This window comes from Pleurodeles waltl, chromosome 12, assembly GCF_031143425.1.
Source record: "Pleurodeles waltl isolate 20211129_DDA chromosome 12, aPleWal1.hap1.20221129, whole genome shotgun sequence".
In the NCBI taxonomy this organism is placed as follows: domain Eukaryota; kingdom Metazoa; phylum Chordata; class Amphibia; order Caudata; family Salamandridae; genus Pleurodeles; species Pleurodeles waltl.
The window spans coordinates 641,215,201-641,231,830 of record NC_090451.1 but is presented as its reverse complement, the minus strand read 5'-3'; the positions used below and the strand labels follow the sequence as shown (position 1 = coordinate 641,231,830).

General features: G+C 45.8%; 1 protein-coding gene across 1 annotated transcript in view; it reads left to right on the top strand.

Moving 5' to 3' along the window:
- The window catches only part of NPR1 (natriuretic peptide receptor 1), an 806,130-nt gene that overhangs the window by 374,043 nt on the left and 415,457 nt on the right, over positions 1-16,630 (top strand). Inside the window, exons 5-6 of the mRNA XM_069218195.1 lie at positions 223-317; positions 9,300-9,435. Coding sequence (XP_069074296.1) covers positions 223-317; positions 9,300-9,435 — 231 coding nt within the window. The remainder of the gene's footprint in view (positions 1-222; positions 318-9,299; positions 9,436-16,630) is intronic.

The following is a 16,630-nucleotide window of genomic DNA, read 5'->3' as shown; positions in this document are numbered from 1 at the left end:
CGCTTCACAAAGGAGTGCTACTTGCAGATAGTTGGAGCACAACCCGTAGCTCACGAGCAATTTGTTAGAGAAGCGGGTTCGAGACTGTTCATGTTTCTCTATGCCCTCTCATTCCCTTTACAACCTTTTAATCTCCTTCATTCTGCCAACTGTTTGAAACCTGGTCGTATGCAGAGTTGCCGAGGATGAATATTCATCGTCTGTGCTTTGTTTTCTCCGTAGGTGTGACCGGCTACATGCGAATTGACCAGAATGGTGACCGGGAAAATGACTACTCACTGTGGGACATGGCAGATTCAAATGAAGGAAACTTTCAGGTAATTGATGGTCAGATGTGATGTTGAGGGTATGTTTTACTGTTTTGTGTTACACATTCTGCTTTTGATACAGGCCCACAGACCACAGTGGGGTCCAGCATTTTCCCACCCCTTCGTCTTTTAGGATTTCATCACAGACAAGTGTCTCATTTTGTTAATGAGCTGTAATTTGTAGACGTCATTGTGAATATAGTTATTGGTTTTATTGCTGATAATTTGATGTTTTGCAGCTTCACTGGGTCAAAAACCATTGCCACGAGTTTCCACACAGTCTCGGTCATGATCCTCATAATATTGTCACCCCTTATCGATATGTTAACTGGTATAGGATTTTGAGGTACCTTGTTGCATGGATACGATTGTCACACACTTAAACGGTCACTTACCTGGATAATCATTTGAGGTACCTAGTTGCATGTTGGGTATAAATTAACGAGGCCACCATGTGAAGAGGAAATAACGTTTTTTTACCCAGTACTAAGTTGCTAAAACTCACCAATAACGGGCGTTCTTGTAAGTTCCTTTCTTTGACGATATCAGCTTTGGTTTTTATTTCTGTTGTGACCTCGTCGAGTCAATGGTCCCTTTAAATCTGAGTGCCCAGAGGAGCCCAGGGTGTGCTGTAAACCTGAGTGGAAATGTGCTGTATTGTACAGCAAGACTGAAGATCATAGGCAGGTTCGTTGGGATTGCTTGCTTAAGAGATGCAGCAGTGCTGGTTGGTAGTTTTCCGGTCTGGCCACTGGACTTGGACTGTGAGAGTTATAGATTTGGAGGACTAACGACTGTGGATAACTTTTCCCTCAAATTGGTGTTACTGCGTTTATTGAGATTATACAATTATTTTTCCCAGTTTGTGAGTGGGTTATCAGTTGCTTCAAACATTTTAATGAGTGGGACTTTAGCCTATGGCTAGAGGGTATGTTTCATCTTCCATAATGGCCCGAGGCAATGGCGCAATGCATGGAGTAATGTGGTGGTGTGTGGTAGAGAGCATGACCGTGTATTTAGTCTGGGGTTGCAGTTGCGCCTTTATTGATGGCAGTCTGTGTAGATGCTCATGTGTTTTTAAGTAATCTACCTAAGAGACCTTGTCAGGGGCCTATACGCTGAACCAGTGGTTTAAGTTGACCAGACTGGGGTTCAAGCATCGTCTTTTTTGTATTTGCCACGACATGTTTCAAGCAGAATATGGAGGTTCAAGTCTCATTTTCATTTTGTGAGACAAAGGTGGTTTTGAGGCTCTACATGTCCCAGCCTCATTTTCACCTACAAAAGACTGTAGTGGGTGCCACTAGCTGGAGTGAAAAGCATCTTTTCCGAGTCTTGGAAGAGAACTGCACACATGTTCCATGAGCAGGTGCAAAGTTTGGCAGCTACTGGAATGCATGCAGTGTTGTTAAAAGTTATTTTTTCTTGACCATTTCTAAATTTTGGGTGCTCTGTCAGCTTCTCAAAATCAACATTTTACTGACTTTCTATTTTTGATAGATCTTGTTGGTGTGGCAATGACTGTGGTTTCCATTGGGGTTGTATGTCATAATATTGTCTAAATAAGTATCTTCTGACAAAAATATTGTATCCTAAATATCATTTACTAAAATGTTGGATGTAGATTTTCTATTATTAACTCCAATGGGGCAATATTTTTGTAGACAATGTTTACAAAACTCTGTTTGACATAACCTTACCTGTGCTTGTCCCTGACATACTTGAGTATGGGTGCCTCCCTAACCTCCATGTTACTTAGCTAAAGTCTGAACTATTACCCTTATTCGGATCAAGGCATAGTCTAATTCAGATCCTCATCTCTGGTGGTGACAACTTGATGTCAGGATTTTGGTGATTCCGCTTAGTGACTCGTTCATTGCTTTTATAGGAAAAACATTTTAGTTGTAGTTGCCAGGGGGCATAGAGAGTAGGGTGAACCACACCCTTCTACCTCCACCTGTGAATGGAGCTTCGTCAATTATGATGAAAATGATGGTACTTTAAATGTTTTTGTATCTCTTCCTAGTAACCCCTCTCACAATGCCTGCCTACTTTTTATTAGGATAAGGTACTGTCTGATAAGACTGATTCAGAGGAGTGGGATGGAGCAGAATTTCTCTAGGTCGACGCCTTGAAAAGGACTAGCTGTGCCATATCTGAAAGTATACCCAGTGACACCTTTAGCACCCTGTGCTAGGTGTTAATCACAGCTGATGTCTCACCTCCAGTCACTGTCCCTCCCTCAACACGTGCATAAATAGTGGAAGCCTCAATCACGCTGTTATATCCTTGAATAGAACCCAGTTTTATTCTCCTCCAGACCCTGACACAGTTGTTATCACGCTGAGCCTAGTGTTAGCTACTGTACATATTGAAGCTAGTCCGCCTACTGTTGCCTGGGCCCAGTTTTTGGCGTGAGGCGGGTATTGACTTCTCCTTTGATTGACAGATACATTGTCCTTGGAGCTATTTACTGCTCTACAGATGTTTTCATTAATCTCACATTTATTACCAAAACCAGGTGGCAAAGCAGGATGGCAGCAAAGCACATACACTTTTTTAGTATAAGAGAATCAGGGACACTCTAAAGAAAGCCTGGCTGAACAGCTCCTATCTCGCTGATGGATCTTAGAGAGCACACTGTGGTCAATATGTACTAATCAATTTTTTTACAGACAGAGAATGGTAAAAACTCTTTGATACATCAGGCCTTATATCAGTGAAGAGAGGGGTAGGGGGTAGGGGGTAGGGGGTGGGGCCACGACTTATCCTTGTACTACAAGATCCAAGCAGAGGAGATTGCAGTAGTTACTTGTGCTCATCTCCCTTTGCCGAACCATTGACGTATGATTGCATATTAATATGAAGGCATAAGGGGTGATTCTTGTTATAGTTTTGAATATAAGCCTAGTGTCTCAACAGTGCACCATACATTATAAATAAATCAATCAGTAGGTTTGTAGCATGCTTCTTGTCATCCGTGAGGGTATCCAGGTGCTGGCAGGGTCCAGTTGGTTAACTGAATAGCCAAGTATTCAGGGACTTTCAGACCTGTGGAGTAGATGGGGAGGTCCAGATATAAAAGGGTAGCTTGTTGATATCTTCGCTGCTAGGTAGGACAAAGAGCGGCCTCCACATATGATAAGTCATATGTTCTGTGTTTGCATTGCACACCTGCCAGCATGCATAGCATTGATAATAACTTCACTGACAAGTGCCACAAGTCCAACATGCCCATAGCATATTCAATATGCGTGGTCTAACCTTGCCCTCTAGTACATTGCTGGGTGGTGTATGTCTGAAACGCTGAGTGATGTTCCGGTGTAACAAGTCCCTGCCCATCATCCTGCTTTCCTCTTGGGCTTCAAAGACACAACACTCGAAGTATGCCAGAGGTTGGAGGTTGGAGGTTGGGCTGTGGGGATCTCAATAATAGATGTTGCCAAAGGCTTCTTGTTCAGGGAATGGATGGATGATCTAATTTATTTTCGCATTAAAGGCAATGCTTTCAATGGAAGTTTTAATATGAGATTCAGACTGAAGGATAGATGACCTAATATCCTATGCAATGTAATGAATTTGAGTGGGCTGAATGATGCTCTCTGTATCCTTTGCCACCGCCAGGTGACTGAAGAATTGTCGGTTACCACCTTCATTGAGTAATAGTATTAATAAACAATTGAATTTTCTGTTTGCTGCTACCATAGGATGTGATTTGCATATTGCACTCTTAAGTGTAATTTTTCTCATGGATTCTTCTAACTGCAGAATCCTCAGCATTTTAATTTACCCAGGTGCAAGGCTGGATACAGAAAATGTTTCCAGCAAGTACTCCCATTTGCCTGTAGGGAGAGCCATCAGACTTCAAGGTAACCTCGCCCCGCCTCCAGAAGTGACAGGACAGAGCCGTAATAGAGACCACGCAATGTGCTGGCATCAGTTCCTTTTTCCTGTGCCCTTCAACACGGATCTAGAGCTCTGCTCTAGAACTTTTGTTGGTGCTTTCAAGACTTAGAAAATGTTTTTTCTTTGCGGGGTATGCTAGTGCTGTTTCCCCAGTAGACTGCAGGCTTCAAACAGTGCTGCACTTGAAGGAGGCAGATATCGGCAATGACTCACATGTTTGTTAATGGTGTATATGATCTAAGCATGATTGTATGTCAAGTGATAAATGGACCCTGATGCACCCCAAAGGCTGTTAGGGAGCGAAATGTGAAATTGTACATCGCAGAGCACAATAAGTTGTCCCAACCTAATTTGTAGCACATTCCCACTCCAAAACTCGCATCTGGTTGAGGTCCTCAGGCAATTCTCAGACCAGGTCCAGGAACAAATTTTGTCACAAGCAAAAGTTCTCTGCAGTTCCTCATTCCTGAGTGAGAGATATTGCAGAGTAGGTACTCTAAAGGCCTGACACCTCTCCAGTCATTTGACTCAGATCTCCTTCCACGGAGGATCTAGTTGACCCCAAAACTCATGGGCCATTCTTAACTCCACAGCAGGTAGAGGCCTTCAAGAAGCCAATGCTGCAGCTTTTCCAAATTAATCCAGGTCCCCGTGCTGTGCCGTCAGGCTCCAATGATCTCCTGATGCCACAAGTCAGACTTCCAATGACAGATTCTACCCTGGTGTAGACCAACCCGTATGACTGCCACAAGTCAATCACCAACACTGGGCCATGTCTCAACTCCTTAGCAAGAGGCAAGGCCAGTTCATGTAAGGCCTGATTCTGGATCCGACTCCAATGCCCATATTGAAGCCGTAGCCAAGATCAGCTAGATCTAAACCAAATTGTTTTAGGAGATAACTAGTGTACAGCATCTGGTTTTTGTGGACTTTCTTGTCAGTCTTTGCCTCAGTGTCAGTATCTTAAATGCCTTAAGGCCTTTTTCCGCTTAGATTCTGATGTCATGCAAGGCTTGCAGTATGTTCCACAAGACAGGGGTGAGGAGGATGAGACAGACAATTATTTGCACCTGGTCTGGACACTTATCCACAGACAGAATTCAATTCTTCATTTGGGCCCCTTCTGAGGAATACTAAGTTTTGCTGTTGTAGTAGGTCTGGCAACAGAGATTTTGGGACCGAAGTCATAAACAAAGGAAACTTCTTACGTCAGAGCCCTTGCTGCCTTTTAGTGAGGCGCTGACAGGCTCTGTTGACTGCAGTCAGATTGAAGCCTGCTTGCTGTCCGCAGTAAGTGAACTCATCTATAGGTGCCAGGCCCTTTTTTCTGGTGCCACAGCCTTCTTGACTTTGCACCGAACACAATAAATCTTAGGATTCACGTTTCATGCTCCCTACTGCTCCTCAGGGACATCTTAAGGATTTTGGGGGCCCTGGGCCAAACATATTGTGGGGGGCCCTGTTCAAAACAGCTTTGAATTGATGATTCAATTTCAGCTCTTTCATGCTCTATTCGGTCAGGTAACTGCCAGTGCAGAGGGACACTTGTCAACATTTATTTGTGTTTGCAGCTATTATTCAGGGATAGTGATGTGTGATTTCAATAGTGTAGTAAAGCAGCAGCTCACTAATATTACTGCAAATAAACTCTGTGACACCTTCCCCTTTTTCATATATGAGGTCCTATTGTGATCCAAAAGAAACCTTTTTATGGATGTTGCATGAAACAAACACATTTTGTTTGCAAAATGTCGGTCACATATCATCCACTTTAAAATCAATTAAAGGAAAACGGTATTTATAACAATCTGCTTAAACATTGTTCAAGGTCATCAGGGCAAGGCTCTGCAGAACAGAGCTGGCTGTACCAGTAGCCCCCCTGAAAGGCTGGGGCCTTGGGCCAGAACCCACTTTACCCATGCCTTAAAACGTTTCTGCTGCTTCTCAGTTTGGTGTATCAAAGCAGTTGATGCAGTGGGACCTTCAGTTGATGTGCATGCCCTTCAATCCTGCACTGCTGTTCTTTAAAGTTACTGGTCCTTGAGATTATCTTCCTAATTGTTATTATTTCTGTGCACCTTGTCAGTAAACTTCATGTACTGTGAATGCAACTACAACTTCATGCACTGTGAATGCAACCACCATCAACACAATGGGTACTCGCAGACATTTTCCCAGGAGCCAAAAGTCTGGTCTGTGATGTGCCTGAGAGCCGCATTGATGCATTGGGAGGTGAGACTGGGCGAGGGGGCTGGTGGGATTGGCAGTATGGTAGGTGTAGGTGAATTGACGGATATGCTTCTAGTGGCTAAAGTGAACAATGTGAAACAAGAAAAACTGGGATTAACCCCAGCTTCCCCACTTTTCCAAGTTTTGTGGCCCTAGGCAATTGTTTAATTTCACTTTCCCTCATTTTCCTTTATCATCACACATAAGAGGACCTCGAAATATATGATGTTATGGTGTGTGCTGTACAAATCCTGCTCCTGTGTTTGATTTAATAAACTATAATGTTGTTTAAGCATAATAGGAACCCAGGCCACCCAAAATGTGCACATAGTATAACTGACTTGCCTCTTTAATTTACTATTGGCGTTGTTGGCAGGATAATGGGAATAATTAATGTTTCTAAATTCATGTTTGAAAACTATTACTTTTAAATGAATGCTTCTCAATACACTGTTATAATGCATTGTACTAAGGTAAAAAGGTTCTACCTGTTAACTAAATATACGTTTTGAATTTTTAAGAGACTGTTATTTTTTTACACATTTGCTGTAAAATGTCTTTTAAAATTAAGGTGTTTCTAAAGTTAAGCACAGGTTTCCCTAGTGTCTTCCTTCCTTTAACACCAGTTAAGCTTGAAATAAACAATTGCCTGACTATTTAATATTTTGTATTGCTAATGCTGAGGCGAGTAAACAGCTGCCTAGTGCTCCTGTTGCCCATGGTGGCCACATGCGGCCCGCGGTCCATACTATGAGTATCCATGATTCTACATCTTATTTCCAGACAAGCTGGTGCTTTAGACTTCGACCTCATTTCTTCAGAAAGTGGTGTCTCCTTTCTAATGGTAGCAGTCCATAATGCTTCACACTTTATTCTTTCTAGCGCTTTCCTATAAGAAGGTGAAGAAAGGCTTCTGTTGTAGTATCCCAGAAGGACCCTTCGTTTTAAAATCGATTGCACCTAGGAGCACTGAGTGGGTGACAAACTTTTTGCAAGGTCCTTTGGTGCTAAAAAGAAGAAGAGCTAATCCAGACAGAATATCTTTGTATAAAGACATGCCATGCCGTGGCCAAAAAAATAAGCACCCTAGGGGCCTTTGGACTCACTCTACCAGAGCTTACGGCTACCCCTCCTCAGACATACTACCTTTTGGGAGGGGCTGCTTTAGTAGCTTTTCAAAGATGAGAACGGTTTGTTTAGAAGTATCCATAAGAAGAACAAGTCACTTACCTTCGGTAACGCTCTAATTGCAGATTCCTTACTGACCAATTTCTTCTCCCCACTCAGTGGACTGACCTTTTAGGTGTTAACCAGGTTCCAAGTTAAATTTTGCATACTGTCATGCTTCTTAATTTATTACTGATACTGTGCACGAGGGTGCAGAATGCTTAGTTTGAAACCGATGTCAGCATGTGAGTGTGAAGAGTGCTGGTGCCTTTGCTTCCTTGGACAGGGTGAGGTCATTGTGGAATGTGATGGCGCTATCTGCCGTCAAGGGAGGGGAAGCAATTGCTTGAAAGGTTTTGGAGCCTGTTTGGCACTTGGGGTATTTCTAAAGGTAAGGATTCTGCAGTTAGAGGAGTAGCCACAGGAAAGAGTATTACAGAAAGTAAGTAAATTAATCTGCAATGCACAGGCTTTTTAACATCATTAGAATGTGTTAAACTTGTTTTTTCCCATTATGAAAGGTGGGGGGAACATTTTTTTAAGAACTGTTGAGTTCATTGATTGGGTTGGCATTGTATGTGGGGTCGGTGTAAATTGTATATCTTTTTTGTTATTCTTCTTGGGGTGGCCTGCAGGTGGTTCCTCTGTCCAGTGGCATGAAGGTGAGCACAGGGTTCAGTGTTCGGTTCTGTAGTGTGTTTGGTTTGAGTGTGGCCGTAGTCACTCTGAGTCTTTAGTGAAAAGAAAGAGGTATGTAATAAGTGTTACTGACCTTGTATTTATAGTTGGAAAGGGTGGGGAATGACCTGTTTACACCCCGGTCTTTACCTGGCGATGTTTGAGCTGAGTTAGTAGTGTCATTGGTGCAAAGGTTCTGTTCAGTTCTTTCATCAAGTTGGGCCGTCCATGTAGGAAGGTGGTGCGTGGTATTGTTGGTGTTTATATAGGGCTGAGCTGTGCTGTCTTTCTCTGTCCAGGATGGAATGCATGAACTCTGCTGGAATGTTGCTTCCCTCACTGTTGGGGTGAGATTATCTGGAGTTTAAGGAGCATGAGCAGAGAGTGGCTGTGCTGCTGCAGATGCTGGTTGAAACCTATATCACCAATAGGGAAGATTTATTTCTGTTGCTCACGATGTCGTGCCTGGCTTAGCACTGTAGACTTTCGTTGGTTGTTCTGGTAAGTTTTGGTAAAAAAATAAATATATATGCTGAGAGCTTCCATGGAAGGATTTGTGGGTGGCCTGCACTGCTTCATTGGAATAATGCTGCCCCATGCATCCCATGACCACTTTGTCTTCTCATCCTGCTGATCGTAATGCAAGCCAGAAATTGTAGTATTTAGAAATGTTATCAACAGGTCATGTTAATGCATTTTCTCTTCTCTCTCCTCTTTCTTTTCTGGTCTTTCATTGTCCCCAACTATCTTTCTGTGCCATCTCTCCCTCTCTTGTCTCTCTCTCCGTGCATTTCTCATTCCCTTTCTGTTTCTCTTTCTGACTCTTCCTCTCTGTTTCTTCCTCTTTGTTTATCCCCATCTCTTTCTTTCTCCCTCTTCACATCTGTCACTTGCTGTTTCTTTCTCCACCTCCTATCGCCCTTCTTTTCTTTTTCACACTCGACTTCTTGCTGTCTTTCACTTTTTTGGTCCTCTCCTGTTTGGTCCTCTTTTTCTCCCCCTCTCTCCCAGATTGTATCAAACTATAACGGGTCAGTTAAGAAGATCATTCCAGTTCCAGGGCGGGAGATCCATTGGCCTCGGAATCGAATTCCATCTGATGTTCCTCTCTGTGGCTTTGACCAGAGCAATCCCATCTGCAGGAAAGGTTTGGACTGCCTCTTTTGTGGATTTTCACTGATTGCATTGTATTGTCACATTGATATTAGGCTTACTACACCTTTGTGGGAGATGAAGTGCTTGCCTGCATGTGTACCAGGCTACACCATCTGCGGTGTGTGATTGGAAGGACGTTGTCTTTGTTTTGATCCTATGTGGAAAGTGTTTTGTTGTTTTGCGTAAATTTTTAGGATAAATGTACATGAGATGGGGAGTGGGCTATAGGTGCTGATGGTTGTTGTAGCAAGCACATACAGAACACTAGTTGCCTGAGACCGCAAACCATAACAACCTTATATAGATTATTGCTGGTAACAGCTTCTAAACATAAGCAGCCATTAACTCTTAACGCCAATGAAATGGAGTTGAAGCAAATATTTACTATAGTAGTGTCAACCATGTGCCCAATGCGCCCATGAGGTTTGACAGATTCATTGCTTGGTGAGCAACTAACAAAAGGGAAATTGTGTTCTAAGAGTTCTCTTCCAGATGATATCCAAGGTAATTCATAAAGCAGTAAAGATCTCATATTCCTTGTCAATATCCCACAGATTATGTGATTTAATTTGAAGTGTCTTTTGGGTCTTCATGAATGACAACTAGAGGCAAAGGGAACAGTGGTCCCAAGGTATTGACATTAGTATGACTGGAGCAGGGTGGCGATTAAGAGAGGATTGAGCCCAGGAGCAGGGCTTCAACCTGGGAGTGGAAGGGAACTTGAGTGGCGAGGTGACTTGAGATCTGAGGTCGGGAGTACTACAAACTGAACAGCGGGGAGAGAATGAGGGACAGAAGGAAAGCCAGGAGCGACGATGGGATGAGGGATGAAAGGGAGGCCAGAAGAAGGGCTAGGGCAGTCTGCTGGACTAAACTTGTGAGTTAGTATGAGACTGAGGAAAGGATTGAAGGGAGGAGCCCTGGAGTGAGGCCGAGATGAAAATCAGGACTGAACAGTGGATAGAGGGCTGAACATGGAAGCGGGACTGAACATGGAAGCAGGATTGAACATGGAAGCAGGGATGAACATGGAAGTTGAGCCTAGGCATATGGTCATTGCAAGGATTTTTGGCACCACAAACAGACAATTTGTTTCCCTGCTCATCTGTCAGTGGTCCGTGTCCTCCTTGTTGGTGGATCCTTTGGCAGCTGCCTTTTACTTTCTTAAAGAAATACTGGCTTTGCTTAAACAAAGTGCAGGACAGATCTAGGATGAGGAGCAAGACTTAACCAATTGTAATGGGACAAAGATTGGGTCTGAACCCCAGAGCCAGGCTGAGATGAAAAGTTGGTATGAACCGGGTGTGAGGTCTAGGAACAGGGCTCATCCTGAGAAGCCGAATCTCTCCATTTCTGTAAAGTCTGGTGTAGTGAGCTTTAAAGAAGGAATGAGCAATCTGTTATTGTCATTCACATTTTTCTTCCACCCACTACAGCATACATCATGAGATAGTGGATCAGCCCCATTAGCCACTATACTCTCTGTGAGTGGAGGCACTCTTCCTTTCACACGAAACGCACCCGCAGAGAGTGTTTGTCCGAGCAGGCAATATTCTGTACCTGCTGCTCCCCGTGAAGGCGGAGAGGTCATTTTTAGGGTCGAGCGCACAAGTGTTCCGTCCCTGTTGTAATCTCTCTTTGGGCTTATAACCACGCCCATGTCACGCCTGTCACTTTCATTGGTTCATGGGCTTGCCTTTTGAAATCCACTGGCTTTCATTACTGAAAGGCATGCATAGGTCATGCCTTTTCCGGTGTTTAACCCTCCTCGAGTACACCGGCAACTACTGAAAACTTACAAGGCTCGATGTTTTCAGCCTGGTTTCTCCACTACTTTATCTTTTTATTTTCCATCCAGCGCGCTCGCGCTGGGATTTACATTGCGCGATCGCGCTGTTTCTTTTCTTTTAATTTTTGTGGCAAGAAAAGTCCGGTTAGGAGTTTACAACACTAACAGCTCTAACTCGAGCAAATGCGAGACCCGTTGCATAGCAAATGCTTGTTTTTTTTTGTTTTTTTTACCTGTCACCAAAGTCGTCATTCCCTTCAGAAAAACGCAGGCACTGTGACCTTTTAAAAACGTAACATGGATAAAGTATTTTATTACCGAGCATCGAGCCGCGGGGCAGGCATTTGCAGACCTTCATTAAGAAGGCATCGGTGGCCACCTTTACAGCACACAACTCAATATCAAGAACAGCAGGCATGACAAAGGCCTGGCTGGCATGGTGTCAGCAGAATCACAAGGCTCACAATCCAATTTTCCATTTGTGTAGAGCTTTCCTATTCCATTTGGAATATTGATGTGGGATCGCTAAGTAAGTTGTGACACAGTAGGCACTGCAACATTCTGCTTTGTCCTTCATGTAGTTAATTCCCCTAAGCTCAGCAATGCCTTTATTTAAAGAATTCAACATCTCTGGGCTTCGATTTTTAGAATTCTATTCCATGCAGTATATATTTTAGCAGTGCTTGTGTTTCAAATTCAACTTGGTCATTTCGAATTAAGAAAAATACTAATTGTGCTACAGGTCACTAGAAATAAAACCTGAAATAACTGATTAAACGCATATTGTGGTAAATACATATCTGCATATTAGTATGCAAATGTATTAATATGGTCCAGTGTTGTTTAGAAGGGTTCTGGTGACATCTTAAACCATGAGGCTAAAGTCACAGTGGTTTGTAAATGTCACCAGAACTTCAAAGTGACAAAACGGGGCCATACTAAACAGTTCCCTTTATGTATTTCTATATATTTGATAGAGACTTCTAGTTGCAGATTCCTTAACTTTTGAATTCCCCCAGGTGTCAGACTGGATCCAGAGACTTCTTCTTCAAGCAGTACCTCTGCGGGCCGTCAGGTGGCGTCGTTCTCACCATGATGACGTTGCAGTCGTACATAGGCACCACCCCAGCTTGCTGATGTCAGTTCTTTTCTTTCCGCACCAGTCCACGTGCAGATCCGGAGAACAGCTACCTCCGTCACTTTTTGACAACAACGACATTTTTGTCAAACAATTTTTGACGAGGTCATGGATGCGTCAAGGGATGTCCTGCAAGACCGGTTTTAAGCCCTGCTGCTACTGTCACTGAATGATGTCAGTGACGCATCCGCACCTTGTGTGTCTTTGGTGCCTGGAGTGCGATCACGACCCGAAGTCGTGCTCCGAGTGTCTGGCCATCAACCCGAAAGCTTTGAGGGAGCGGTCCCTAAAGCTAATGGTAGCCCGGCACTCGACTCTGCAGCGCTTATGGTCTCGTTCGAGAGGAAGGTCTCGAGACCGGCTGCGGAGTCATCATCACTCTTCGTCCTCAAAGTCATCTGGATTTTCGGGTCATAAGAAAAAGAAGTTGAAAAAGAACTGCGGCACGGCAAGCGCGTCGATGCTCTAGGCCTCTGTCCTCGGAGCCTCCATCTGGGTCTGCCCCGCGCTTCCCTGATTTCCCGGAGCCACCCCTGGCCAGCTAAAAGAGTTTTATGAGGTAATGTGCTTCATTTTTGGGCAGAGACCCACCTTCAGCGCCCTCAGGCACAGGTGAGTCGGTGAGGGCCCCCTCAGGTTCGAAGTCGCCTGCTTTGGCCACAGCTCCGGAGAGCTCCTTCGGATCCAATCTAGAATCACCCACGCCCAATGCCAGTCGTGCCACAGCAACGTTCCCCGGCGCCGGGTTAGACGTCGAGTCTCCCGACATCAGTTGGGCCCACAATCGACGTCGATCCTATTCTCATACCCGCCGACCTGGAACAATGTTGCTTTGACGCTGATTCCGTTCTCTATGGGTTCCCTTGAAGGGGGGGGGGCATAGGGAATGCGTCAGAGGAAGAAGAAGAGAAAGCCTGGATCACAAGGCTCTCAGGCGTGGGGTATTGGGTGAGGAATTTCGTGTCTGATGGCGCAGGCCAATGGCAGTGGGCAATCATCCTATTCACAGGAGCCTCTATGCTGGGTCTGGACCAAAAGGACGTCAGTCAGCACCTCATTAAAGGGGAGAAATGGTTCTGATGTGGAAGACCCCAGCTGAAGCACATTGGTTAGGATATTAGGCCTAACCTCCACAGAAGGTAGCTCAAGGTCCACATCCCCGTCTTGCCGGCCCCCAGACGTTACCTAAGATTCGTGGTAGGCCACAAGCATTTTCAGTTCACTGTGCTCCCTTTTGGCCTTACCAGCGCCCCTCGGTTGTTCACAAAGGTGATGGTATTGGTTGCAGCTCATCTGCGCAGGTTAGGGGTCCCAGTCTTCCCCTACCTCAATGAATGGCTGTTGAAGGTGGATACACCCCAGAAAGTCGTCTCCCACCTCCAGACTACAGCTAACCTCTTGCATTTGCTGGGGTTCACTATAAACATGCCGAAGTTACACCAACTCCTTCTCAGACGCTCCCTTTCATAGGAGCTGTTCTGGACATAGTGCAGTTTTGGGCTTACCCTCCCAAAAAGCGAGTTCAGGGTATTTGGGCTATGATACCGATGTTTCAGCCTCTGTCCTGGATTTCGGTGAGAAGAACTCTGAGGCTGCTGGGCCACCTGCATTCTGCTGGTTCAAAGGGCCTGATGGTATATGCAGGCTCTGCAGTGGGACCTGAAGTTCCAGTGCATTTGCTGGACTACTCAGCCAATACCTGATCACACGACTCAATTCCAAAAATTGTCATTAGAAACTGATTTTTGAAATTTGAGCTATTTTTCTAAATTTTTAAAAGTCCTGCTAGGGCCTTGTGTTAGTCCCTGTTAGCATTTCTTTTAGAGTTTAAAAGTTTTGTAAAAGTTTGAATTAAGTTCTAGAGATAGTTTTAGATTCTTAAAAAGTATTCCAACTTTTAGAAACAAAATGTCTGCTGCAGAAGAGATTGTGATGGAACTCAACCTCACCCCTTACCTGCATCTTAGGATGTCAGAGTTAAGGTCTCTCTGCAAAATCAAAAAGGTAAAGGGGGTTATTACAACTTTGGAGGAGGTGTTAATCCATCCCAAAAGTGACGGTAAAGTGACGGATATACCACCAGCCGTATTACGAGTCCATTATATCCTATGGAATTCGTAATACGGCTGGTGGTATAACCGTCACTTTACCGTCACTTTTGGGACGGATTAACACCTCCTCCAAAGTTGTAATAACCCCCAAAAACTGGTTCAAACCCTACCAAAGTACAGCTCCAGGAGCTTTTGGCAGAGGTTGCTAAAAATAACCCCTCTGAGGATACCTTCCCAGAGGGGGAAGCTAGTGATGTGGAGGATTTCCCACCTCCAGCCCTAGATAGGGAGCCCAGGGTTTCTTAAACCCTGTCTCCACAAGTGATAGTCAGAGATGTTGCTTCTCTCACAGGAGAGTCCAACAGCTCAGCCAGTGAGGGAAGGCAGCAGTCCCAACCCTACTGGGACCTCCGAGCTGAGAGAGAGAAAGAAAAATATTTTTCTCCTCCTTGTGAGGAGGAATAGCCATCGCCCACAAATCCACCCTCAAAATCCACACCCACACGGACGACACGCTCAAGACCGCCGAACACCTGCACTTCCGGATCCACACTGACCCCAACACCACCCTCAGGGGAACACTCATCTACCGACCCCCAGGACCACGAGCACCCTTCAGCGACTCCATCGCCGACCTCACGAGCACCCACGCCCTCACCTCTACGGACTACATCCTCCTTGGAGACCTCAATTTCCACTTAGAGAACAACAACAACGCCAACACCACATCCCTAATCGACAACCTCTCCAACCTCGGCCTCAGACAACTGGTCAACACAGCCTCCCACATCGCCGGCCACACGCTCGATCCGATCTTCTCCGCAAGCAACCACGTCACCTTCAACCACACCACCGAACTCCACTGGACCGACCACCACTGCATCCACTTCACATTCAAGAAGCACATCGAACACCACCGCACCCAACTACCACCCCGCCGCCGCTGGAGCAAAGTCACCGAAGACCAACTGACCAACACCCTCGCCCAGAACCCGCCCACCAACCCAGACACCGCCGCTCTCAACCTACGACAGTGGATCAACGACTGCCAACACCCTCGCACCCCTCAAGAGGCCCACCGACAACCAAGGAAAGAAAAAAGCCGCCTGGTTCACGGACGAACTCCTCACCTCCAAACACACCTGCCAGAAACTAAAGAAGAAATGGCTCCTCGAACACACACCGACAGCCTAGCAGCCCACAAGGAAGCCACCCGCAAGCACCACCAGCTAATCCGACTCGCCAAACCTTCCCACTTCACAGAACGCCTGAACAACAACGCACACGACAGCAAAGAACTCTTCTGCATCGTGAAAGAGCTCTCCAACCCCAGCGCCAACGTCAACGACATCCCACCATCCCAAGAACTCTGCAACGCCCTGTCCACCTTCTTCTACAAGAAGATCGCCGACATCCACGACAGCCTCAACACCACGCCTCCGCCAGACCCCACCCCCGACAGCTCCACCTGCACCAACCGCCTGACCGCCTGGACCCCCTTAGACGACACGGAAACCTGCAAGATCATGAACTCCATCCACTCAGGATCCCCTTCAGACCCTTGCCCCCACCACGTTTACAACAAAGCTGACTCTACCATTGCCCCCCAACTTCGAAAGGTCATCAACTTATCCTTCGAAACCGCAACCTTCCCGGAAAGCTGGAAGCACGCCGAAATCCACGCCCTCCTCAAGAAACCCAAGGCAGACCCCAACGACCTCAAAAACTTCCGCCCGATCTCCCTCCTCCCCTTCCCGGCGAAGGTCATCGAGAAGATCGTCAACGCTCAGCTTACCCACCACCTCGAGGACAACTCCATCCTGGACCCCTCCCAGTCCGGTTTCAGATGCAACCACAGCACCGAGACTGCTCTCCTTGCCGCCACAGACGACATCAGACAGCAAATGGACAACGGCGAAACATCAGCCCTCATCCTCCTGGACCTTTCCGCAGCCTTCGACACGGTTTGCCACCCCACCCTACTAACACGCCTCCACGAAGCCAGAATACAAGAAAAAGCCCTCAACTGGATCTCCTCTTTCCTCTCCAGCAGAACCCAGAGAGTCCGACTTCCACCCTTCCGCTCCGAAGCCACCAACATCATCTGCGGCGTACCCCAAGGCTCCTCCCTAAGCCCGACGCTGTTCAACGTCTACATGGCCCCCCTCGCACAACTGGCCCATCAGCACAACCTCAACATTCTCTCCTA